This window comes from Copadichromis virginalis, linkage group LG19 (genome assembly GCF_057382275.1).
Source record: "Copadichromis virginalis isolate Kocher_CV1m ecotype Utaka linkage group LG19, C_Virginalis_male_GT1.1, whole genome shotgun sequence".
NCBI lineage: Eukaryota > Metazoa > Chordata > Actinopteri > Cichliformes > Cichlidae > Copadichromis > Copadichromis virginalis.
Window position 1 is genome coordinate 36,031,868 of NC_140636.1, and position 27,123 is coordinate 36,058,990.

At 42.6% G+C, this 27,123-nt stretch overlaps 1 protein-coding gene across 2 annotated transcripts; it reads left to right on the forward strand.

The window, feature by feature from the left end:
- Positions 1-23,801: 23,801 nt before the first annotated feature.
- Positions 23,802-27,123, forward strand: LOC146686735 (protein L-Myc-1b-like). Of its 2 annotated transcripts, none has more exons than XM_085442206.1 (3): positions 23,802-24,084; positions 24,652-25,257; positions 25,911-27,123. In XM_085442206.1, the coding sequence occupies exons 2-3, from the start codon at positions 24,732-24,734 to the stop codon at positions 26,495-26,497; spliced, it is 1,113 nt and encodes a 370-aa protein (XP_085298332.1). In that variant the 5' UTR covers positions 23,802-24,084; positions 24,652-24,731; the 3' UTR covers positions 26,498-27,123. The 2 variants fall into 2 exon arrangements, with proteins under 2 accessions (XP_085298332.1, XP_085298334.1); XM_085442208.1 differs by lacking the exon at positions 23,802-24,084 and adding an exon at positions 24,093-24,254.

Sequence of the window (27,123 nt, forward strand, 5' to 3'; positions counted from 1 at the left end):
AGAACTTGCAAAGTAAGAACATGATCTATGTAAGGTAGCCTTTTTGTTATTTACAGTTAAAAAGAGGATTAGTGTTACTGTGCGCTGGCTGAGTCTCTTTCCTTTCTTAGAAATAGTTTCTCCTGCTCTGGAGAAAATCCACTTGCATGGAACAGAAGAGGCTGTGGAGTGCAGGAACCACACTGCAAGCTGGTAGATATGCAGGTATTCCTGGGTCCTGCAGACTATCACCTAAAAACAATAAACAAAATGATTTTCTAAACTGTAGCAATGTAATGTACGTATAGTGTCAAATACATTTTTGTAGTCTTCATCAGCTTTAATTCACATGGAAGTGTTCCTAAAGTCATATGCTGGAATGATCACCTCTTCGCTCTCTGTCACCATCAACACACTCCACGAATCCCATGGATGATTCACTTCCTTATATCCGTTTGAATCAGGTACCGAAGCAGTTACGTGCGTAATGAAGCTTCGGACGTCACTGGTCACGTGATTTTTGCCAAACGAAGCAAGCCTCGACACAGTGCTTCTGAACCAGTGTGTTGTTTTTTTCGACACAAGCTCCGGAGCGTCAGCTTCAAGCGGGCCATCACTACTATACACTCACTGGACATTTTATTAGGCATATCTTAGTAAAGGTGTGGACCCACGTTTGCCTTCAGAGCAGCTTAGACGCAGGAAACTTTCACATAGTTGGTGCGATTTGTTTGGTGCACATTCACGATCTGAATCCCATTTCATCAAATCCCCAAGGCGCTCTATTGGACTGAGATCTGGTGGCACCCACTATGTAATACAATTCCGTTGAAAAATGAATGTAATAATATGAACTTAGCTTTGTGTAAGAGACAAAAAGCACACTAGAAATAGGATAGCCTACAATACACTAAGTGTTCATGGCATGGAATCAACAAGGTGTTGAAAACGTTGCTGTGAGATTCTGGTCCATATTGACATGACAGTGTCACAGAGTTGCTGCATATTTGTCAGCTGCACCTCCATGGCATAAATCTCCTGTTCCACTACATGCCAAATGTGCTCTATTGGGTTGAGATCTGGTGACAATGGGAGTCATTTGAGTACAGTGAACTCATTGTAATGATCAAGAAACCAGTTTGACATGATTTGGACTTTGTGACATGGGGCGTTATCCTCTGGGAAGCAACCATCAAAAGATGGGTACACTGTGGTCATAAAGCGATGTACATGGTCAAGAATATGTTTGTTACTCTGTTTAAAAAAATTCAAATTCAAATTTTATTTGTCACGTACACAGTCATACACAGTACGATATGTAGTGAAATGCTTAGACAACTGCTCGTGACCTAAAGAAAAAAAAAAGAAAAGGCTATGAATAAGATAGGAAATAAATATGAAAAATTAAAAAGGGTAAATTTAACTAGGAAGGAATAAAATATAAATTAAGGTTAAAAATGAAATAACTGTACAACACAAATTAGAATGAATAATAATAATAATAACAATGGATTGGATTTATATAGCGCTTTTCAAGGCACCCAAAGCGCTTTACAATACCACTATTCATTCACTCTCACATTCACACACTGGTGGAGGCAGCTACAGTTGTAGCCACAGCTGCCCTGGGGCAGACTGACAGAAGCGAGGCTGCCATATCGGGTAAATTTAACTGGGAAAGAATAAGATAAAATATATAAATTAAAGTTGAAAATAAAATAACTGTACAACAAAATACACAATACACAGTATAGAACTATATAAGAATGTATGAAGAAATATAAATAAATAAATAAATAAATAAATATATACACAATAACAGCAGCTGTACAAGTATTAACTGGAAATGAAGAATATAGTGACCAGTGTTGTGCAATCCACATTATGTCTTGTGCAGTGCAAATATGCTTAAAGTGATTTAAGTGATGAAGTGAAACCAAAGTCCAGAATGTCCAGTGTGTGTGTGTAAGAACCATATGTGTGGGTCAGTACTGTGTGGTGGTGTGATTGAGAGACCGTATCGCCTGCGGGAAGAAGCTCCTCCTCAGTCTCTCTGTGTTGGTCTTCAGGGAGCGGAATCGCTTTCCTGACCTCAGCAGAGAGAACAGTCTGTTGTTGGGATGGCTGAGGTCCTTCACGATCTTCCTGGCCTTGGTCCAGCACCGCCTGCTGTAGATTGAGTGCAGGTCAGGGAGCTCGGAGTGGATGGTGCGCCCAGCTGACCGCACAACCCTCTGTAGAGCTCGTCTGTCCTGCATGGTGCTGTTCCCGAAACAGGTTAAGATGTTTCCCGTCAGGATGCTCTCTATGGTGCACGAGTAAAAGTTCCTGAGCACCTTGGAGGGCAGTTGGAAGTCTCTCAAGCGTCTGAGGTGGTAGAGACGCTGACGGGCCTTTTTCACCACGGTGTTGATGTGACAGGACCATGACAGGTCCTGCGTGATGTGAACTCCGAGGTATTTGAAGCTGTCCACTCTCTCCACTGGGCACTCGTTGATGACAGGGGTCTGGTAGTTCCTCTCCTGCTTAGTGCTGAAGTCCACTATCAGCTCCTTTGTCTTACTGACGTTTAGAAGGAGGTTGTTCCTCTGGCACCAGTTCTCCAGATTCCTAATCTCCTTCAGGTAGGCCGTCTCGTTGTTATCAGAGATCAGGCCCACCACGACGGTGTCGTCAGCAAACTTAAGATAAGATAAGATAAGATAAGATAGAACTTTATTAATCCCTCGGGTGGGTTCCTCTGGGAAATTCGGTTTCCAAAAGCACAGCACCGACAGAAGTTACAGTTACAGAATGTTATATATATATATATATATATATATATATATATATATATATGAGCAGCTGGATAGCGTAGTGGTTAAACTACACGCCTTTGGAACAGAGGATCGCAAGTTCGATTCCTGCCTGGGGCGTCTGTATCCAGTAAGGGTCCTAAGGCTAGACCCCCTATGCTAAGCAAGCCTACCGCAGACATGAGCGAGACAGATAAATATGAAGGCATGCCGGCTCGGACGTCGCCCGGATCAACAAGGTCCGCGTCAGGTGTTGAGGAACCAGGGCACCCTGACGACAAGTGGGCTACTGGAACAAGAAGGCATCGGTGGGCAAGGGACGAAAACAGGGCGTTGTTGGAATGCTACTACGCAAGTAACCCCGGCGGAAGGGGCTACATGAATAGGATGAGGGACCTATGGATTCTTCGATACCCAACATCCACAATGACGGCGAAACAACTAGTAGCTCAGTGTTCCAACATTCGAAAGAAGGGACTGCTCTCACAGCTAGAGATTGACGAGGTACAACACAAATGCTACGGCAAGGAGGAGTCAGGACGCCAGGTCAGGGGGGAGATATCATCACCCCCACCCGAGATTGGGTACATAGCCCCAAGTGCGATAGGAGAAGGATCGTTGAGTGCGAGAGGAACTGACCTGAAAAATAGGATCATGGCCAAGCTTGAAACCTGGATCCCCCGTAGCCGGTTACCAAGATTACGTGAAGTACCCCCAGAAGGTCTGCTAGATGATGTTAATGCAGCACTACGGGCAATACCTACAACCACGATTACCGACACTAACAAGCTGATCTACAATACGGCAGCAGTGATCAGTGAGATGCTTGGTTACAAGTTGAACAGCCACAAGGGGCAGTACCCTCCATGGAGAAGGAGGCTAGAGGGCAAGATCAAAGTAGCACGGAGGGAGGTTAGCCAACTAACGGAGTTGCAGAAAGGTGCGACAAATAAGGTGCCTAAGAAATACAGCAAGTTGTCCATACCTGAGGCCTTGGAAACTGCCAAGCAAAGACTCACAGCCTTGGCCAGCCGCTTGAGGAGGTACACCAGAGAGATAGAAGGCAGGAGAATAAACCAGCTGTTCTCCACAGAACCAGCAAAGGTGTACTCTCAGTGGCAAGGGAACAATAAGAGGACAGCACCACCAAGGCTGGAGACGGAGCAATACTGGAAGAGCATATGGGAGAAGGATGCAACCCATAACGGCAATGCTCAGTGGCTAGAGGATCTGAGGGCAGACCACAGCGACCTCCCTGAACAGGGTCCAGTAACCATCACAGTGGCAGATATCCAAGAAAGGGTCTCCAGTATGAAGAGTTGGACAGCACCAGGGCCCGACATGGTTCACGCCTACTGGCTGAAGAAGCTGACTGCACTCCACGAGCGTCTGGCAGCACAAATGAACCAGCTGCTAGTTAACGAAAGACACCCGGAATGGCTAACTGAAGGCCGGACGGTCCTGATCCCCAAGGACCCCAAGAAGGGACCGGTCCCCTCCAACTACCGACCAATAACCTGCCTCAGTACTACATGGAAGCTCCTGTCAGGCATCATATCGGCTAAGATGAACAGGCACATGGGTCAATACATGAGCGGGACACAGAAAGGAATTGGCAAGAATACCAGAGGTGCAAAACACCAGCTACTGGTAGACAGAACAATCAGCCGAGACTGCAAGACCAGACTGACCAACCTGTGCACTGCCTGGATTGATTACAAGAAGGCCTATGACTCAATGCCCCACAGCTGGATACTGGAATGCCTAGAATTGTACAAGATCAATGGGACCCTAAGAGCCTTCATCAGGAACTCAATGGGGATGTGGCGTACAACACTAGAGGCCAACTCCAAGCCCATAGCACAAGTTACCATCAAGTGCGGGATCTACCAAGGAGATGCTCTGTCCCCACTGCTGTTCTGCATAGGCCTGAACCCCCTCAGTGAGATCATTAACAAGACTGGCTACGGATACCGACTACGGAACGGAGCAGTTGTCAGCCACCTCCTGTACATGGATGACATCAAGCTGTATGCCAAGAGTGAACGAGACATCGATTCACTGATCCACACTACCAGGCTATACAGCAATGACATTGGAATGTCGTTCGGACTGGAGAAGTGTAGTCGGATGGTAACAAAGAGAGGGAAGGTAGTCAGAACTGAGGGGATTGAACTACCAGAAGGCAACATTGCAGACATAGAGGACAGTTACAAGTACCTGGGGATCCCGCAGGCAAATGGGAACCATGAAGAGGCCGCTAGAAAGGCTGCAACCACCAAGTACCTGCAGAGGGTCAGGCAAGTCCTGAGGAGTCAGCTGAATGGTAAGAACAAGATCCGGGCCATCAACACATACGCCCTGCCCGTGATCAGGTACCCTGCTGGGGTAATAAGCTGGCCAAAGGAGGAGATAGAAGCCACTGACATAAAGACAAGAAAGCTCCTGACCATGCATGGAGGGTTTCACCCCAAGTCCAGCACCCTGAGGCTGTACGCTAAGCGGAAGGAAGGGGGCCGGGGACTGGTGAGTGTCAGCACCACAGTCCAGGATGAGACAAGGAACATCCAAGAATACATTGGGAAGATGGCCCCAACTGACCGAGTGCTCAGTGAATACCTCAGGCAGCAGAAACCCAAGAATGAGGAGGGAGACGAGGAACCATCATGGAAGGACAGGCCCCTGCACGGTATGTACCACCGGCAGATAGAGGAGGTGGCTGATATCCAGAAATCCTACCAGTGGCTGGACAAAGCTGGACTGAAAGACAGCACAGAGGCACTAATCATGGCAGCACAAGAACAAGCTCTGAGTACAAGATCCATAGAGGCTGGGGTCTATCACACCAGGCAAGACCCCAGGTGCAGGCTGTGTAAAGATGCCCCAGAGACTATCCAGCACATAACAGCAGGGTGGAAGATGCTAGCAGGCAAGGCATACATGGAACGCCATAACCAAGTGGCCGGCATAGTGTACAGGAACATCTGTGCCGAGTATAACCTAGAAGTCCCGAGGTCAAAATGGGAGATGCCCCCAAGGGTGGTGGAGAATGACCGAGCTAAGATCCTGTGGGACTTCCAGATACAGACGGACAAAATGGTGGTGGGTAACCAACCAGACATAGTGGTGGTAGACAAACAGAAGAAGACGGCCGTAGTGATCGATGTAGCGGTTCCCAATGACAGCAATATCAGGAAGAAGGAACACGAGAAGCTGGAGAAATACCAAGGGCTCAGAGAAGAGCTCGAGAGGATGTGGAGGGTGAAGGTAACGGTGGTCCCCGTGGTAATCGGAGCACTAGGTGCGGTGACTCCCAAGCTAGGCGAGTGGCTCCAGCAGATCCCGGGAAAAACATCGGAGATCTCTGTCCAGAAGAGCGCAGTCCTGGGAACAGCTAAGATACTGCGCAGGACCCTCAAGCTCCCAGGCCTCTGGTAGAGGACCCGAGCTTGAAGGATAAACCGCCCGCAGGGGCGTGCTGGGTGTTTTTTTTTTTATATATATATATATATATATATATATATATATATATATATATTAGGGGTGCAACGATACACAAAATTCACGGTTCGGTTCGGTTCGATACTTTGGTGTCACGGTTCGATATTTTTTCGATACAAAAAAAATGTTCATGCCTTTTTAATTTGTCATTTATTAAAATTATAAATATATATTTTAACTCAAAAGTACAGTTTTTAAATTTAACCCTAACCCTTGTGCGTGTTTTTTATTTTGACAGCGAATGCGCACCTGCGGACCACTTATGTGCAGCCCTGGTTATTTAGCTCGTCATATTGCAGCCACAGAAATTCTTTTGTCCATGAAACCATAAAGCTGCACTTTCTTTTTGCCTTATAGTCTGATTTGTCATAACTTCTCCGTTTTGTGGTAAGCTTTTCTTTGGCTGTAACTTCTTCACCCTGACCTGTCTTATTTGGCTCAGCAGAACTGAAATGCTTTTACACACGCACTCACATAAGCTCAGCGATTCTCTGCGCGATCAACCTCTCACATGTTTAAGCTTGCTGCGGGAGATTTCACTTGTCATGTTTGCATAGTAAGCTAACGATTAATAAGACAATGTCAGAGGAATTGGTGCACAAATTATCATCACTCACAGATCAGTGCTGTCGCTCTCTATACATAGTTCGCACGATTGCAAAGTGAAAGCAAAAAAACAAGCGCAAATTCAAACGCGATTTCAATATGTCACATATTGACAGTGGCTCACCGATGCCAATGACATAATTACCCAGCTACATTTCCGAAAGAATGCAAAAGCATTGACATATATTTTTCCTTCCTACAATAGCCCGACGGGAAAAATCGCTAGCCCTGGGACATCGGGCTAGCGATATTGCGAGCCCTGTATCTGATTGAGGAATCACTCATCTTTGGAAAAGAGAGTTTATTACAGAGAAATGTCTCTTTCCAAAATAAAAGCTATACTATACGCTTCTTCTGGGCTATATTCTCAGCAGCATATTAAACATATCAGGTCCCCATAAGGAGAATCCTGTGCTAACGGCTGTCTAAATGACTCTGTAAAGTTTGTAGCATGCATGCTTGTTGTTTTTGTCTGCTTCCACTTGTCTTTGCACTAGGATGATGTCGGCGTAAATGTGCAGTCATATTCGTTGTGTTCCCACTAGTGCTTTCAGGTTAATCTCGTTGAAATGACCTTAACGCCACAACACGGCAAATCTCCGTTAACGAGCTACCCCTGATCGTGGGGCTGGACGGCCAACACATTAACGAGCTAACTGCACTAACACACTAGCTCCCACCCATGTAATTGAGCACTGTGTGGCACATCCAACATACTGTTTTACTTTAGTCCATGACTCGCTTACCTTCAGGGTCATACGTCACATGAAAACCAAAATAATTCCAAATGCCAGATCTGAATGAGGGTGGGGGAGGTTCAATTTGCCATGTTGCAAGGAGAGCTTAAGCTAGCTTGCCCTGCGCTCTTCCTTCTGACGATGCCGTCTGTGTTGAGCGCTCAGTGGATCTGCGCTTGACAGTGCAGCCTAGGCGGAGTAGTTGAACGCAGATCCACTGAGCGCTCAACACAGACAGCATCAGAAGGAAAGTTGATAAAATAAATTACAAATTTTGTATTGTTCGATACATATGTGTACCGAACCGAAAGCACTGTATCGAATGGTTCAATATCAATACGAATATCGTTGCACCCCTACTATTTGGGCACAAGCATCTAATGCAATGAAATAAAATAATAATAATTGCCTATTCTACATGCAAAAAAATATTTAATATAATATAAGAAGCCACATCATGCAGACAAATATGATTTGTCAGGCTTCAAATGTCTACTGTACAAAAGGCCAGCCAGTTCGCAGAACTCACGAACGGAGCCACATCTGCGGAGTAAGATATCAGCATACGGCTGCCGTTTAGCCAATGAGCGGTGAGGCAACCCATTCTCTTCACCAATCAGAAGACACAATTCTACCTCATCATTACGCACACGTCGACGCAGAGAGTTCGGTCGGAGCTGCAGGTGGGAAGAGTCAGCAGAGTTTTACTCACCGTGTGGATTTTCATTCCTTCTAATGCTGTTAGCGGTGTGCGTCCATGAGACTGTACGTTTCTGTGTTTTATCGTGTTTGTTCTTTGCTGCGGCCATTATCCTCCCTTGTTTAATCCTTGGCGCACACTTCGTTTACCGATTGTTACTGCCGTTTACTGCGAAGCAGCCTCTGCCGTGCGGTCATTAAGGGACCGTCACTAATTTCTCATGTTAGCTCTAATGTAAAGTGCCTAGTTGGGATTTATGTAAATAGTAAAATTAGCATTTGTTGACACTCCCTTATTTTGGTTGACTGTTCCACTATCCAGTATTGTTTGTATTGTTGTATTACACATTTAATTCACTCTGTTCACATAATTATGGAAGACTTTTATGTTCTTTCCAACAGAAACCACACCATCACTCACAGATACCTGAGTGGCAGTGGATTTTGTGGATACGCCATCTGTTCTTATTGGACAACCCTGTTGAGATTGTGGATTCATAGAGTCAGCACCTTATCATCTACATCAGTCATAGTCAGGAGGTCAAGTCCATCCCTCTTACAGTGACCTCCTCCATTACATCTACACTGTGGAGGGTGCTAAGTGCTGTCTGAGATACCCTCTTGTAATCAGTGTTATGCTTAGAGCTACATTGGGTATTAGTGATTGCAGGTACTCAGTATGGAGCCCTTTTCCCACCAAACGTGCACAGTATTGCAAAACATTATCAATTAATATTTAATCTTCATTTATTATGTATAACTGTAGGGAAACCATTACTTAAGCAGGCATAAAGAAATGCAAAACAGTTGTGCTACTGTTCAAATTAGTCATGCTACCTGTGGTCAATGTTTGGGAAAATGAAAAATAAAAATCTTTTATGAGGCATTGTATAGTGCAAAAGACCACTCCTCCTGTTTGGATTCCTCATTTTCCAGCCTGGTACTGTGCAAATAAGCCTGGCTGATAAAGTCATGTCATCTGTTCTCAAATGTAGCATATTCCAAAAGGGAAGTGGGGCCTTTTTTGAAACAAGATACAATCTGTTCTCTTCATACATGCATAAAGCAAATAGCTTAAAAGGCACCATACAGGACTGTGCACTTTATATATGTAAGACTGCAGTAAAGCAGTAGTTTCCTTTTTAACACTGGACGTCTCAGAGAGCAGCCATTTGGCTTTTCTACCTTTAAAACCTGCCTTCCAGCCAAATGGCTGGTAGGCTTTTAGCTAATATCCTTAATCACCTGTGAACAGCTGCTTTTGTTATGTAAATAAGGTTTGGCCATGCTGAGCCACTTGGAGTGGTTAGTTTCCTGAGCCACAAGGAAACTTGTGTTTCACTTTGCCATCTTAGGGAGAAATCAACACACATGGGTGTATTTCCTGTGTTGCTGAGATTTATTGATAAAAACAGTACAAAAAAACAAAAAAAAAACAACAACAACCATTTGCACACATATTTACAAATAATAATAAAAAGTGAGTGAGTACATTTCAACATTTTCAGCAATCACTCACAATCCTGGCACTGCCATGGTATCTGTAGTCTGCATTTACCACATGTGTATCTGTAGCAGTGAACACATCGCACAGTGGCATGATTGTTCTTGCATTTGTGTTTGACCTGACACATGGCTCTTTTTCCAGGGCTAGGTGTGGAGGGTTGTGTCTGAAGCAACTGTTCTTTTCTTGCCTTCTTCCCAGCTACATGAGAGTGAGCCAACTCTCTTGCAAGTTCCACCAGGAAGTCCACCCGTCTTTCCTGCGTCCCGGTGCATGCTTGATACAGCACATGTGCATTCAGTGCTGCCATGTCAATCATGTTATAGAACACGGCAAATGGCCAGCGCCGTGCTCCTCTGCGGACAGTGTACTCCCGCACCATCTGGTCCATCACATCCACGCCACACTTTGTGGTGTTGTAAAGGGTGACGGTGTTTGGCTTCCTTTTGGTGGTGTTATCAGTCTGAACCACGCTGTGCATGCTGCTAAGAATATAGACTGTCTTCTTCCGTTTGGCCGCATACGCCGTCAGCGTGGCAGCAGAGGTTGAAAACACCTAAGAAATAAGATAAATTGTTATTTCTATAGCACTTTTACACACAATGAAACACATAAACATAGAACCACAAAAGACCTGCAACATACCTGAGTGGTGAATTCATTGCGATCTGTGCGTCTAGCGGATTGAGGAATTTCCCGGCGAATCTTGTTGACTGTGCCGAGGACGGTGGTTTTCCGTCTAAGAAGTTTTTGCGCAAGTGAAAGCGATGTGAAAAAATTGTCCGTGGTAACATTTCTGCCCTTGTCTAGGAATGGTTCCATCAGCCTCATTACTACATTTTCAGACAGTCTCTCCCCACTGGGACGATTGTGGTCCTTGCCAAGATATGGGAAGACATTGCAAATGTACTTGGATTTTAGGTCGCAAGCCACCCAAAACTTGATCCCAAACTTGTCAGGTTTACTTGCAATATACTGCAGGAAACAGCACCGAGTCTTTGATGGGACTGCAGCGAACTTATCAGTCTTTGCTCGATCACTGCGGGTGGACCTGTCATCAAAGCGTAGGTGTTGCATGATGTCTTGGAAGCGGTTTTGCGGTATAGTTCCAATGATCTGTGGGTTTCCCAGGTTTGCTGACCAGCAGTCACGTAGTGATGGAACCCTAGTAACCCCCCGCAAGACAATTGCATCCACCTCAACACAAAAGGAAGTTCACAGCTTTTAGCAGCTCCCCCCCACACACACAAACAAAGAGGCAGTTGGCAGTTAGAAATCAGCAATCATTCACACACCCCCACTCCCCTCCAGAATTCTCAGATAACGACCTAATTTACATATGAATTGATGCTAAAAGACTAGCCAATTTAGCTTCCACTTGGCTGACAGAGGGTTAGAAAAGTCTGAGACATAAGATTTCAGCTTGTGAATGTAAATTAAATAGATTAATAATGTTTCAATATAAATATGTTACAAAATGCTTTAAGAGCAAAAATTCAAAAACTGCTGTAAGTGAATTGTGGAATGTCCACTGACATTTCTTCCCTCAGCAGTACGATCTGGCCATATAACATTTACATACTGCCAAAGTTATTAGGCCTGTGCACTGAGCCTTCACTGTGTCATTGTGAACAGCACTATTATGTTTTTATGGCCTCAATAACAGGGGTCATTAACCTTTTTGTTCCCATTCCTTTTTGTTCGAACACAGAACCTTGTTGGAATTTGAGCATATACTAAAAAGAGACATGGAACCCATTACAACAAATCTGATAATACCAAACAAACACACTGGAGGAGTTTATGCTTCTTTTTAAAGAAAACTAAAAGACACAATTTTCTCCCAGCCGGAGTGAAACAAAGTCTATATGGTTACTTTGGTGTCAGTGCAGAGAACTTAGCTAGTCTTATGACATATAATAACCTGAAACATCTTAATCCTGCACATATAGATGCTTAGGAAAACTGCATTCCAGTTTAAAACGCTTTATGTAAATGAATAAAACCACAAAGGCTGCTTTTACTGAGAAAATTTAGTTTTTGTTTCTATCGGGGTGTAATAACACATCTTATAAAATATTTAATCTCATTTATCAAAGAGTGTACAGTTAGTATGTGTTGTTTTTGCGTGTAAGAAAGATCAATCTGGCTACATAATTAGTGTGAATGCTTGAAAAGCATTCACAGTATTGTTGTTGTAATCTTTATTATTAGTGTGAATGCTTGAAAAGCATTCACAGTATTGTTGTTGTAATCTTTATTATTATTATTATTATTATTATTATTATATTTTATTCTGTATTCCGTACGTTTTTTGTAATCCTACTCCTTCAAAACCGTTCAACTTAGAAAAACCATTCCAACACCGTTAGATTCCTATTCTTTTGGACAACACTGCTTCCATTTTTCATATTTTTAACATTTATATTTTTAATTTTATTCAACTTTATTCAACAAAAATTTATAATGTATTTCAATGGGGAGACCCTTCAAATCCTCATTCAACTTACTCATTTTTAAACTCTTACTACTTCCACATACATTGACATAGAGCCACCATTCAAACTTTAAAACGAAGACAAGACATTCAACTATTCAACTTGCATTTATCTTTTCAATATCTATTATACTTTTTCTTCAGTTCCAGTTTAAGTTTCATGATGTTTTTTCACCCGTTTCAGAGTTTATAATGGGTGTGTATGGGACGGAATGTTGGGGCTAGAGTGAGGCAGCTCAACTGCTAGAGTGAGAGGAGCAAAAAAAATAATCTTAAAATCTTTTTTAAAACTGCTGCTGTGTCCGCAGCGTTTGCTCTACAGGTATGATTTTACCCTCAAAACGTAGCCATGGCTGTCCTCTTTCATCCAATGTGTTTACTATTGTACTAGGTGTTATGGTTCTTTCATAAATGTCACCAATGCACAGCCTCCTCCCTCCAACTCTTCCATAGACTCTAATGTTAAAATGGCTCAGAAGGTTCGTTTGAAAATCAGAAGAGCATGGTGTCTTTCCACTGTCACCACGTCCATATAATAAACTCCACAGACATGAAAACTGAGAATTTGGTAGACTAGACATTGCTGTCGCTCACAGTGAAAGAATTTTGTCAATACGACTTTTACTTTTCATTTGGGAACGATTTGTTTCGGCCTGACTTTTCTGTTCATTTTAAGCAGCAAAAGTGAGGTGCATGTCTGTGTCCGTGTGTATGGAGCCATTGGGTGCGGTCACTATAGCAACCAGGCTCACACCTGCCTGCTTAACAGCTCTCTCTGCCACTCTGCCAAGATTCATCTTAAACACTTCTCTTTCAACTGCTGCTGTGTCCACAGTGTTAAAGCCATCATTTTACCCTCAAAACGTCGCCATCGTTGTTCTTTTTCCAACATCTTGTCTTTCAAAGCTCAGAGATGTAAACTTTTTAAACTGTGTGGGTCCAAGTGGAGGGATCACATTTTAGTCATTCAGTGATTCAAAGAATATGACCTTTTAATATTCTTTCAGATGTTTTCTGACTCTAAATGTTCTTTTCTCATTTCTTAGGTTTTTCTAATTTACAATTAAAACATTTTCAGCTTTTTTCCAACTTCTTCTTCTGTGTAACCTTCAGCTTTTAGCAGTTCAGCACTTTTGTTTTCAGGTTAAATTCTGGGTTTTTTTTTTATCTCATTCAAAATTTTTAACTTAAATTCAGTAATTATTTCATTTCAATGCATACATTCAGATTCAAGCATTCACACTGCAGTTTCTTCAGAAAATGCACTTTCTAGTTATTATTATATTTTATTCTGTATTCCGTACGTTTTTTGTAATCCTACTCCTTCAAAACCGTTCAACTTAGAAAAACCATTCCAACACCGTTAGATTCCTATTCTTTTGGACAACACTGCTTCCATTTTTCATATTTTTAACATTTATATTTTTAATTTTATTCAACTTTATTCAACAAAAATTTATAATGTATTTCAATGGGGAGACCCTTCAAATCCTCATTCAACTTACTCATTTTTAAACTCTTACTACTTCCACATACATTGACATAGAGCCACCATTCAAACTTTAAAACGAAGACAAGACATTCAACTATTCAACTTGCATTTATCTTTTCAATATCTATTATACTTTTTCTTCAGTTCCAGTTTAAGTTTCATGATGTTTTTTCACCCGTTTCAGAGTTTATAATGGGTGTGTATGGGACGGAATGTTGGGGCTAGAGTGAGGCAGCTCAACTGCTAGAGTGAGAGGAGCAAAAAAAATAATCTTAAAATCTTTTTTAAAACTGCTGCTGTGTCCGCAGCGTTTGCTCTACAGGTATGATTTTACCCTCAAAACGTAGCCATGGCTGTCCTCTTTCATCCAATGTGTTTACTATTGTACTAGGTGTTATGGTTCTTTCATAAATGTCACCAATGCACAGCCTCCTCCCTCCAACTCTTCCATAGACTCTAATGTTAAAATGGCTCAGAAGGTTCGTTTGAAAATCAGAAGAGCATGGTGTCTTTCCACTGTCACCACGTCCATATAATAAACTCCACAGACATGAAAACTGAGAATTTGGTAGACTAGACATTGCTGTCGCTCACAGTGAAAGAATTTTGTCAATACGACTTTTACTTTTCATTTGGGAACGATTTGTTTTGGCCTGACTTTTCTGTTCATTTTAAGCAGCAAAAGTGAGGTGCATGTCTGTGTCCGTGTGTATGGAGCCATTGGGTGCGGTCACTATAGCAACCAGGCTCACACCTGCCTGCTTAACGAGCTCTCTCTGCCACTCTGCCAAAATTAATCTTAAACACTTCTCTTTCAACTGCTGCTGTGTCCACAGTGTTAAAGCCATCATTTTACCCTCAAAACGTCGCCATCGTTGTTCTTTTTCCAACATCTTGTCTTTCAAAGCTCAGAGATGTAAACTTTTTAAACTGTGTGGGTCCAAGTGGAGGGATCACATTTTAGTCATTCAGTGATTCAAAGAATATGACCTTTTAATATTCTTTCAGATGTTTTCTGACTCTAAATGTTCTTTTCTCATTTCTTAGGTTTTTCTAATTTACAATTAAAACATTTTCAGCTTTTTTCCAACTTCTTCTTCTGTGTAACCTTCAGCTTTTAGCAGTTCAGCACTTTTGTTTTCAGGTTAAATTCGGGTTTTTTTTTTTTATCTCATTCAAAATTTTTAACTTAAATTCAGTAATTATTTCATTTCAATGCATACATTCAGATTCAAGCATTCACACTGCAGTTTCTTCAGAAAATGCACTTTCTAGTTTACTTTATATTTCATCAATTTAAAAAAAAAAATTCTATCCAGATCAGGGTCACAGAAAGCAAACAGAGACAGGGTACACGCCAGAGAGGTCAACAGTCTATCACAGAGAGACATACAACCATGTACTCTCACCCGCAATCAATTTATAATCAATAAATAAGCCAACAAGCATGTTTTAAGACTGTGGGAGTAAAACATAGAAACAGAGGGCCCCGGGCTGGCACATTCAAACCCTGAACCTACTGACTGTGAGGCAACAGCGTGTTTAATTTTATAGGCCTTTTCTAATGAAAATGCAAATTTACCTGTAGTTAAAAACTGAGGACTTGGAAGCAGCACAAGTGAGTCCTTCTGTGGTTGCTGATGAGTTTATACTTTCTGGTAAAAACAACAAAAAAACAACAACTAAAGTATATATATTTAGTATCTTCAGATAACTGAAGGAGCCTAAAATACGATCGTATAGTAATATCTGAACAGTTCAATTAAATTATAACAATCATAAAAATATGCCTGTTTCAGCACCAGAAGAAAATAATCTCTTCGCAAACTATATGCAGCAAAAACTTTAATTCTAGCGCCATCTAGTGGATTTACCCATACATAGAAAGCGAAAATTTGCCAGAACGGAAAAGATGTGAATCTCATAAATCTGTGACGCGAATTCACTATTTTTAGACCCAGCAATGATACATGATTCACTAAAACCATGATTCAGATGAAGTGGTCCCTATTATTTTTCACTATTGACTCATAGGGTACCTGGATTACTCATATGGGTGAGCTGGAAGCGGCACAAACAAAATGAGTCCTTTCGTGGTTGCAAGGCAGAAATTCAAAGAATAACAAGGATATATATATATATATATATATATATATATATATATATATATATATATATATATATATATATATATATATATATATCCATTCGCTTCCGCTTATCCTTTCCAGGGTCGCGGGGGGCGCTGGAGCCTATCCCAGCTGTCATGGGGCGAGAGGCAGGGTACACCCTGGACAGGTCGCCAGTCTGTCGCAGGGCCAACACACAGGGACAGACAACCATTCGCTCTCACATTCACTCGCACATTCACACCTAGTGGCAATTTGGATTATCCAATTAACCTATCCCCACAAGTTGCATGTCGAATCGAATCGAATCGAATTTCCCAGAGGAACCCACCCGAGGGATTAATAAAGTTCTATCTTATCTTATGTCTTTGGATGGTGGGAGGAAGCCGGAGTACCCGGAGAGAACCCACGCAAACACGGGGAGAACATGCAAACTCCACACAGAAAGACCCCGGCCTGATGGGTGTTTTTATGTATGTGTGTATATATATATATATATATATATATATATATATATATATATATATATATATATATATATCCCTACATTACTGGAAAAGGGCTTCTGTACGACTGTTTACAATTTGTAGTGATGCTGTTTGTGATCTTTTCAAAATTACAGCTTCTCTGCATAGTGGTAGATATCGTTATTGCAATATTGAACTATTGCAATAGATAAATAAAAAAAAGATTAAAAAAAAATCTGAGAATCATCTTCTCAAAATCAGTGAAGGTGAGGCACAGCTTAATCCTTTTTAATGAGCCTTAGCTCAAAGAAGCTTGCTCTGACAACAGCTTCATTTTGTTGATTAGTGGTTTCGGTTAACCGGTGTTTCTAAATTGCCCATAGGTGTGAATGTGAAGGATCTAATGTAAGGGCCAAGAACACCACTTACGATGGTGAGAGGATTGTAACAATAGAACATCAGTTTTCTCTTCCATCCATCCTCTTTTCCTTGTCAGGGTCGCAAGAGTCAGGGTCCACCCTGGACACGTCGCCAGGCTAACAGACTGTCATTCGCATTCAACTCAACCTCACTACTGCATGTCTTTGGACTGTGGATATAGGCTAAATGGTGGAATTGAACTCAGGACCTTCTTTCTGTGAGACAACAGTGCTAATCAACAGCTGCCTGTTTCTTCATTTCAAATTCAAATCAAATTCAAATTCAAATTCAAATTCAAATTTTATTTGTCACATACACAGTCATACACAGTACGATATGTAGTGAAATGCTTGGACAACTGCTCGTGACCTAAAGAAAACAAAAAAGGAAAAGGCTATGAATAAGATAGGAAATAAATATGAAAAATTAAAAAGGGTAAATTTAACTAGGAAGGAATAAAATATAAATTAAGGTTAAAAATGAAATAACTGTACAACACAAATTAGAATGAAGGGTAAATTTAACTGGGAAGAATAAGATAAAGATAAATATATAAATTAAAGTTGAAAATAAAATAACTGTACAACAAAATACACAATACACAATATAGAACTATATAAGAATGTATGAAGAAATCTAAATATAAATAAATATATACACAATAACAGCAGCTGTACAAGTATTAACCGGAAATGAAGAATATAGTGACCAGTGTTGTGCAAAACCAAAGTCCAGAAAGTCCAGTGTGTGTGTGTAAGAACCATATGTGTGGGTCAGTACTGTGTGGTGGTGTGATTGAGAGACCGTATCGCCTGCGGGAAGAAGCTCCTCCTCAGTCTCTCTGTGTTGGTCTTCAGGGAGCGGAATCGCTTTCCTGACCTCAGCAGAGAGAACAGTCTGTTGTTGGGATGGCTGAGGTCCTTCACGATCTTCCTGGCCTTAGTCCAGCACCGCCTGCTGTAGATTGAGTGCAGGTCAGGGAGCTCGGAGCGGATGGTGCGCTCAGCTGACCGCACAACCCTCTGTAGAGCTCGTCTGTCCTGCATGGTGCTGTTCCCGAACCAGGTTAAGATGTTTCCCGCCAGGATGCTCTCTATGGTGCAGGAGTAAAAGTTCCTGAGCACCTTGCAGGGCAGTTGGAAGTCTCTCAAGCGTCTGAGGTGGTAGAGACGCTGTCGGGCCTTTTTCACCACGGTGTTGATGTGACAGGACCATGACAGGTCCTGCGTGATGTGAACTCCGAGGTATTTGAAGCTCTCCACTCTCTCCACTGGGCACTCGTTGATGACGGGGGTCTGGTAGTTCCTCTCCTGCTTAGTGCTGAAGTCCACTATCAGCTCCTTTGTCTTACTGACGTTTAGAAGGAGGTTGTTCCTCTGGCACCAGTTCTCCAGATTCCTAATCTCCTTCAGGTAGGCCGTCTCGTTGTTATCAGAGATCAGGCCCACCACGACGGTGTCGTCAGCAAACTTGATGATGGTGGTGGAGCTGGTAGTGGCCACACAGTCATATGTGTACAAAGAGTACAGCAGGGGGCTCAGAACACACCCCTGGGGGGCTCCAGTGCTTAATTTAAAAATTAGGGTCAGCCATGTTTTAATGCTTCCTGTTGGGTGGCATCATGTTTCAGTTGTATTTTTAAAAAAAATAAAGACTAAAATGAGCACAAAATGAGAAAGAAAAAAAAGATGTGATTTTTGAAGTAGACACTGCTCAGTACTTTTGATTTGTTTCCTAATGTGTTTTAAATGCAAGACTTTGCTCACTCTTTGAGCAGTTTTTACCTGCGTGCATTAAAAATAGCTGCCTGCCTTCCAACATCTCCCTCTCTGTTATCTCACTCTAGTTTTTCAGGTGCACTTCAAAGAAACCAATTCCCAGATTATTTACCCTTAGCAAGCACCAGGTGGCAGTCTAAGTCAGTCTACTATAGCAGTGTTCTCATGGCCTCTTTGAACCGTTTCATTAAACTTTGGCACATACCTGTTAACTGCAAAAGTCTTGAGCCAACACTAATTTCTTTCTATTTCGTTAGGAAAAAGAGAAGTAGCTGCAGCGGTTCACTGAAATATGCATGGAAATTGAGTGTATGGCGGCGGGGGGGCAATTCTAACAAACTTCAAAGTCAATATTTGGTATGAACACCTTTATTCTTTCCTGAACTTCTCTGCACATATTGAAAATTTTAACCAAAAACTTTAAACCTGAAGTGATGACTCTATTAGACGTGTTGCTACTGATCGGCAAATCATCCTTGTGTAATTTGGCATGCCTCAGCATTTTCTCCCCATTTCCCCGTTTCTGGCTAATAGATCTTTGCACATCAGATCAGTGCACAACTACAATTTTATGCCCGTTATGACTATCTGGCATTTTTCAGAGATTCAACTAAAGAGGTGAACAAATGATGTGTTTTTGTGACAGGCTGCTAGAAACACAAAGATTCTTTGCTAGGTTCTCAATTTTAGACAAAACACTGGTTTGTCCTTTGAAATATTTGCACAGAACTTAGTTAATCTTGTATGTAAAGTGCTTCATTGGGTTTGAAGTGACTGACAGTGCTGTGATGAGAAACTGCAGAATGGTGAAAAAAATCAATTAAAAACTGTAAACATTCTTCAATCATATCTTTAACCACACTCACTTTCCACAAGTGTTGATTTCATCATTGTGTTAATTCAATAACTTACACAGCAATCATATCTACAATCCTTTCACTATGTGCGGCAGTTAACTGAGGAAGTGAACACGTGTGAGATAACATCAGCAGTGAAAAGCTGATGTAATGCGTGCTTTGACTGATACAAATCTTTGGTATGTGACAACAGTTAACAGGTAAAACTGGCGCCCTGCTGAATGCACTCTCATAGTATTCTCAGGAAGGCCCTGAGGTGTCACACTATGATGGCTTACATCCCACGGGAGCAATAAGACTTTGGGGATTTATTTATGTTTTCTTTCTCCTGCGCAGTTGGTTGGCTGGTTCCATTTTTAGACCTGTTAAAGATATTTGGGAGGATAGGGTCAGAGTTCGGGGTTAGGAGGTTCTGTGTGTCACTGGGGTCGTGGGGAACAGGGCACCCCCTCCCTTCTGTAGCAAATGGGTACAATTCTACAGACAGACCCTGAAAACCCATCGAAATTCCTCCACAGCAGTGCTTGATGTTCTTCATGCTGCTGAGTGGGTGTTACAGATACATGAGGGCTCTACTAAGGGGGAAACCAAAGTCCCTACACCCCCTTTTTACCACCCTCACACATATGTTACTATAACAATAAAGAACAAAGGAGGGTACTTGAAGTTAAGCTGGGCAGTGACCTGGGGAGATACTATTGTTGGTGTTAAGCATTGTTACCCCTACATTGTCTCGGATGAGGAAAGTATCTCCAGGTTTTAACGAAAGGGACCGAAAAGACGAGCAGAGGAGGAGGAACTCATCTGAATTTTATGAGACCAGTGTTTTTCTTCTTTCTCTTTGGCAGGGATGAAACAGTCCCAACATAGCAGACTGAGGGCTGGTCCACTGTGTAATTATAGGATGTGAAGCTGCAGGATCTAAAGCCTGTGGTCTTTGCTTTGAGGGCAAAAGAGCTCCAAAATCAGCTTAAAATGAGCCCAGATTTCAAAGTGTTCAACTCATTTTTTATTTAGACCACGTTGAATCTGCTTTAAAGTATCACAAGGTTCTGCAGACATTATGAGTTTTCCTTTATTTTTGCTATTTTTAAAAAGTCACAACAATTTGAACAACACAAATAAGATGAACTCTATATTGATACGAAGACTTGTAACTTAAATTCAGCTTATACTTTAGACATATGTCTCACGTCCTGGGCGCTCACTACTAGGGATGGGTATCGTTTAGGTTTTATCCGATACCGGTGCCAAATCGGTACTTTTGAAACGGTGCCGGTGCTCAAACGGTGCTCAAACCGGTGCTTAAAGAATGGAGAACACAAAATTGGTCCAAAAACCTCTCATGTTCAGCTGTTTTTTGTAAAAATATAACAATGTTAGCCTTTTCTGCAGCTATGGGGCATATATGGTATCACTCTTGGCTGGAAGCAGTGCTTAAACAATGGAAAAAACACAAACTTTGTCCTAAACCTCTCATGTTTAACTGTTTTCCACTTTTTCTTTGGTCATTTTAGCCTTTTTAGCCAGGGTGAAGGGAGTATCTGCCATCAAACAAGAAGACAGCCGCATGTAGCTATGATGATGTTTGCTAGTTCACCTTACATGCATTAATGTAATAACGTGGTTAGCCTACTCACGCAGAGAAGAACGGCTGCTGCTGCCATCATCATCCGTCATCATTTCTGCTACACTGGCAGGGCTAGGGGCCAGGACTCTCCTCTTCGTGCTTTTGGGGGATGTTGCATAACAGGCAACCCACCCGCAGTAGATGTGCACGGTGTGAGGTCTCGCAGCAAGCTATCAAATACGGCGCATTTCTGGGCTTTTAAAAAAAACGCTATGCGTCGCCAGGTGTTTCATCGGATTTGAGGTGTTACCTCCTTTGACAGTATCACAGTATCAGCTTAAAGCACTTGTTGCTGCTGAGTTTGCATATTTTGCTATGAAGTACAGCCAGACTTTTAACCGCTTCGCCTTGGGCATTTTTAATCTGTAGCTCTGCTTTAACAGAACGTACGTACGTACCTGGCCCTGCCTACTATCCTCGGAAACGTAAAATGATTGGCTAGAATCTAAAGTGTATCACAGCTCAGGAAAAAAAAGCACCGAAATAAAGCACCGAAATGTGCGCTGCTTTTCGGTCTGGTTACTACCGTTTATGTCAGAACCGGTGCCATCATGGCACCGGACACCGGTACCCATCCCTACTCACTACTGAGTTTAAGTTCTGAACTTTCAGTGGAGATAGAAATGGTTACTCTTGGCATACGCCATCTGCTCAGGAAGCTCTAATTATGTGTTGAAACGCTCCAGAGCTGCTACTTGCCGGGCTGTGTTTGGAGAGTTTATGTAGTCTTTTGTAAGCTGGTGATCTTTAAAATCAAGAATTAAAAATTTTAATCTCTCAGTGCTTCAAAATCCTCAAAAAAAATAAAAAATCCTATCTTCTGACTCTACTTATGTCGTGCCAGGACCAGGGCAATTATTAGAAGATCCAGTAATCAATTTTCCTCAAACTGACTGAAACTGCCTTTGCTGCCCAAACCGACAGTGGCATGTGGCCAACTTAAAGTCAGTCACTGACCAAATAAGCCCCAGTCACCAATCAGAATCCACAATTTGGCTTCAGTATCACAGCGTGCGTACCCTATGGACCAAACCAATCAATATTTTAGGAGGGTGGAAAGATTTGGGATGGCGTACAACACTGGCAAACTTTGACCTTTTGCTTGCCAGTGAGCACAAAGCCTCATCATTATCCAGTGATTACATCATGATCAGTGTTAACATGATTAAATCTCTGAGGTCACTTGAGGGCAGACTTATGCTGCTGGCAAAGCTGTAACTGTCATCTGTAAGCAGGAAGTTAAAAGCAAACATAGCAGTGTTTGTTTAACACGTTAACCTGCAGCTGCTGGAAAACTTTGCACCAACTGTAAAGAAGATTACTCTGATCACTTCACCCCCACCGCCAGATATTTTAACACCTGAACTTGGTGCTTGGTGATCTTTTGTGATAAAAGCTGGTCGTTCAAAGGTGTGCGCTCCACCCAGTGGCAGGACAATGTTTCATAACTTGGGACAGAATACACCTATTAACTACTTCAAACTCTGTCTTTGTGGACATGTTGTGTATGGAAATGAAGGTCTATCTCCTTTGAATTCATAGCTTTTGTAATACAAATGAAGAGGCCTGCTAGTGTGATTCAACAGGGGTTTGCATGCAGCTTTGGAAAACTGCTCCATGCCCAGTCAATCCACATTTGAACTCATTTAAGAGTAACTTCTTACCACTGCTTATCAGTAATGGAGATTAACTCCAACTACTCTGGCATTTTTTTTATAGCCTTTAACTGGCAGTTCTGCTGATTTTGATGGGATTAGAGAAAACGGTCTTAATCTTAAAAGTATTGTTTGGTTTCAGGGTTGACAGCCTTGTCTCGCAGTTTTGTTTGATTAGAATAGAATTAGAATTAGAACAGAATAGAATAGAATAGAATTCAACTTTGTTGTCATTGCACATGGGCAACGAAATGCAGTTTGCATCCATCCAGAAGTGCTTTAGTGATATAGATATATTACAATATATCAGATTAGAGACTGAAGTGAGTAACGACATCAACTGCAACGTGGCCCCACAGTGAAAACTATGCAGGGTCTAAAACTGATTTAGGGCTACATGCAAAACAATGTCAAAATACTGAGTCAGCCCTTTATCTGCAGCACTTTTCATGCAAAAATGGCTCCCGTGGGTATTATCATGTCAAGCACAAATATTTTATTGGACCAGAATGCATCAGATTCAACATTTTACTCTTTAATTTTGTAACAAAATGAAAACCGAAAACTGACATGTAATTAAACGAGTTAAACGAAACATTTTGGGCATGCAGTTTTGTTGACTGTGACAAGTTAAAATCCATTAGGTTTTAGTAATATATTATTTAGTGCTTTATAATTTATGATTAACCATAAAACGTTCAATTCAAAGTTAAAATTCAATAAGGTGGAAATATTCCACACCACACCAAACAGTAACAAGTCTTGATCTAGCACGTTTGCCCTGCATTGTTCTTCTGCAATGGAAAACATTTCCTAGCTTCCCTTATTCTTCTTTCCCCCATTAGCCCACAATTGCCAAGAACAGTGAAAAATGATATGAAAACAAGTGTCAGTTATTGTAATCATTACTGGTGTAGCAGCCAGGGCGGGGCTGTGCAACAACCCCACTTACACTACGGCTCTGATGCAAATGAAGGGGACTTACCCGGATCTACAGCTTGCTGCAGAATTTTCTGAGGCTCCTCCCTGCTTCAGACGCCTTATAACAGGGTATCTCACTGGCGCGAAAAACGCACTGTGTGGCTCTTTATTGTGGAGGCCGGAGAGAGTATCGTGCGTGCTGTTTCTGCACCGGCGTTTTTTGGGCTCCCTCTTATTTTTTAGTTCTTTTGTTTTATTTATCTGGAACAAAAACGTGTAGATCGCACACCGGAAACAACTGGATTTGGTTTTAATCCATTACATTTTCGTGAATTGGGTCTTTCGTTGCCGTTAGGTGGGATTTCTATTTTTTCCCCTGTGCGCTTTATTACGCATCGGACATTTCGAGGAGAGCCGGTAAGTGGTTTAATTCTGTAGTCTCGTCTTTGAAAGTTTCACTTGAAGAAACGGACCTGTTCAGTAACAGTGTGCCTGCTCAGTGATCTCCTCTACCGCTTCACATAGCTGCTTAGTGGAACAAAGCGCTGTTTTCAATTCAGGAAATACTGTCTGGCACTTTTACGCAGGTATTGTAGCCTCTCGTATGCCCTCACACTTGTTTTAAATCCCAAGTTTGCACACACACACACACACACACACACACACACACACACACACACACACACACACACACACACACACACACACACACACACACACTTATATATAACTAGATTATTTAATAACCATATGTGTCTGAACAGCTTGAGTCCATCAGCACAAAGAGGAGCATCTGCAAGATGGCATCAATTATTGATATGGTCCCATTTGTAGAAAGTAGGCTGTTAGGGGGATTGCGATGTCCTGATAGTGTCCCATTAGATGGATGGGCTACTTGATATGTGATCGTGCATGTGCTGGGAACTAGGCTGCTTTAAAAAGATCATTGCTAATCTCTCTGAAATTTCCTCTCTGGTTGTGCAGAACGTTGTTCAGAAGCCACTCGTGTGTGCCACTGGATCATTCCTGGGAATAAACTCTGGAGGATATTATTAGCCGGGAAAATGGACTTCGACTCGCACTATTTTTTCGATTATTTGGATACCGAGGAGGATTTTTACAAATCAACCGCACCAAGCGAGGACATATGGAAAAAGTTCGAGCTGCTTCCCACCCCTCCCATGTCTCCCACCCGGACTCTGTACCCCCTCTCGCCGGGAGACAGGCTCAGCGTGTTTTCCAAAATGCTGGGCCAGGAGGACGAGTGCGAGGGTCAGTTCATCCCGGACACCGAGGAGTTATTCGGTAACCTCAGCTCCCACATAATTCAGGACTGCATGTGGAGTAGCTTCTCTGCCAGCAAGCAGCTGGAGAAGGTCAACGGGAGAACGCCGGCTGCGGGGCACACCGGTGTTTCCCCCGTCCCCCAGATCTCCGCAAGAGCGAACAAAGCGCAGTGCGTCTCGCCCGGTAGCCTGCTCTCCATCAAGGCGACGGACTGCGTTGACCCCGCTGCTGTTCTCACCTTCCCCGCAAGCAGCTGCAGGAAGCCGGCGTCGTCTGGCTCTGAGTCCCGCTCTGATTCCTCTGGTAAGGATACAGCCATGCCTCTGATTTGCCCCACCCTGCCCTGCTCCAGGATTAAATTGCCCATAACAGTGCGTAATTTGGAAAGCGGGGGCTGCGGTTGCATAGCTGTGGTCTGACTTGCATGGCGAGGTTATCAAGTGTGACACAGTCACCTAAAGGCTGGAAGCTTGCTGAGTGTAGTATTTTAAAAACCGCGCCCCTGCTACTCTCGCTCTACCCCCCTTCAATTCTCTATCTTCCTCTGGCTCTGCATTGAAATCAGAGTGCAGTAGAAGGGTGGGGTAACCCGCTGATGATTTATTGCTGCTTCAAAAACACTGACAGACCGTGAGAATAACTTTCAAGCATTTCCCAAATTAGGGGTTGTCCCCTATCAGCATAAAAAAGTCTTCATTGAAACTGCTGAATAATGCTCAGTGGTTAAAGCCTCAATTCTTGCCATGGAATTGAACCTGGCATGCACCACCACTGCTCTAAGCGCCTCACCTGCTGCTCTGCCATCCTGGCACTGACGGATAGAGATTTGCTTGTTTGTTTTATGGAATTGCTTTTAAAGGTTGAACTAGCTTGAGTGCTTTGTAGGAATTTGCAAGTTTGTAGAGTGAATCCCTTTTCTGTGTTTACTGATGAGTTATTTGTCTGTGTGATGACAGATGATGAAGAGGAGATCGATGTCGTCACTGTGGAGAACAAGCAGAACCGGGTGCGGCTGGTAAATGTCCGAAAACCAGTCACCATAACGGTCCGAGCAGACCCCTGCCCCAAACGTTTTCACATGTCTGTCCACAGACAGCAGCACAACTATGCCGCTCGTTCCCCAGACAGTGAGCCAGAACCGGAGGAGGAGGAAGAGGATGACGATGAGGAGGAGGAGGAGGAGGAAGAACCCCCAAGCAAGCGTGCCTTTATGGGACCTGGTGCTTCAGCTCATGTCTCCCAACCATCATCCTCCTCGGAGGCTTCGCAGAACTCGGACACAGACGACACGGACCGCAGACGGAACCACAATTTCCTTGAGAGGAAGAGGAGGAATGACCTCAGGTCTCGTTTCCTTGCCCTACGGGATCAGATCCCTGGCCTGGAGTCGGCCAAAACGCCAAAGGTGGCCATCCTGACCCAGGCGACAGAGTACCTCATGGAGCTGCACAGCAGGGAGAAACGGCAGCTGCAGGAGAAGAAGCGCCTCAAATCCAGACGCCAGCAGCTCCTTCGCAGGCTATCTGAACTCAAGTGCTCTTGAGCCTCCAAACAAGCGCGCCTTCAAAATAAACTGCCTCATTCACCCCCGAGAACTTTTGCTCACAAGTTACCCGTCACTTTTGAAAAGCTATGCTTTTTTTCTCCTACATGCCTCATGTGAATAGCTGTGAAATTTTTTCGGAATGCATTCAGCTGTTGTTGTGAATTGACTGTGCTGGCCTGTGAACCTGTTCTGATGATGAGGAGTGGTTAGATTTTTTTTTTTTTTTGGTCAATAGTTGGGTTGATGAATTGATGCTCATCAACACCATGATGTGAATTGCCTGTTAATTGCTTACCAAGAGCAATCATTTGTAGCCTTTTGAATATGTGTGTTTCTTCATTTCACCATTGCACATGGAGTGATGCATGAATGAATTACATTTTTTTTTTTTTTTGTATGACTGATTATTTGAGGTTCCATAAAACAAAGACTCTACTCCTCTGGGTGGTGTAACACCAGGCTACCCAAAAACTTCTGTTTTGATAAGATAATAGGAGGTAAACTGGGATGATAAAGGTTGCACTACTGTACTTTATACTCACACGTCACTTTCAATGCTTCTTCTGATTTTGTTTTATAAGCATGCTAACAACAATAGCATCATTAAATTTTATACCATATTT

What these genes read in the sequence shown, in the direction of transcription:
- LOC146686735 (XM_085442206.1), top strand. Translation starts at nt 24,732, where the DNA reads ATGGACTTCGACTCGCACTATTTTTTCGATTATTTGGATACCGAGGAG. An exon ending in GTCCCGCTCTGATTCCTCTG is followed by an intron (nt 25,258 to 25,910) that starts GTAAGGATACAG and finishes GTGTGATGACAG; the next exon opens with ATGATGAAGAGGAGATCGAT.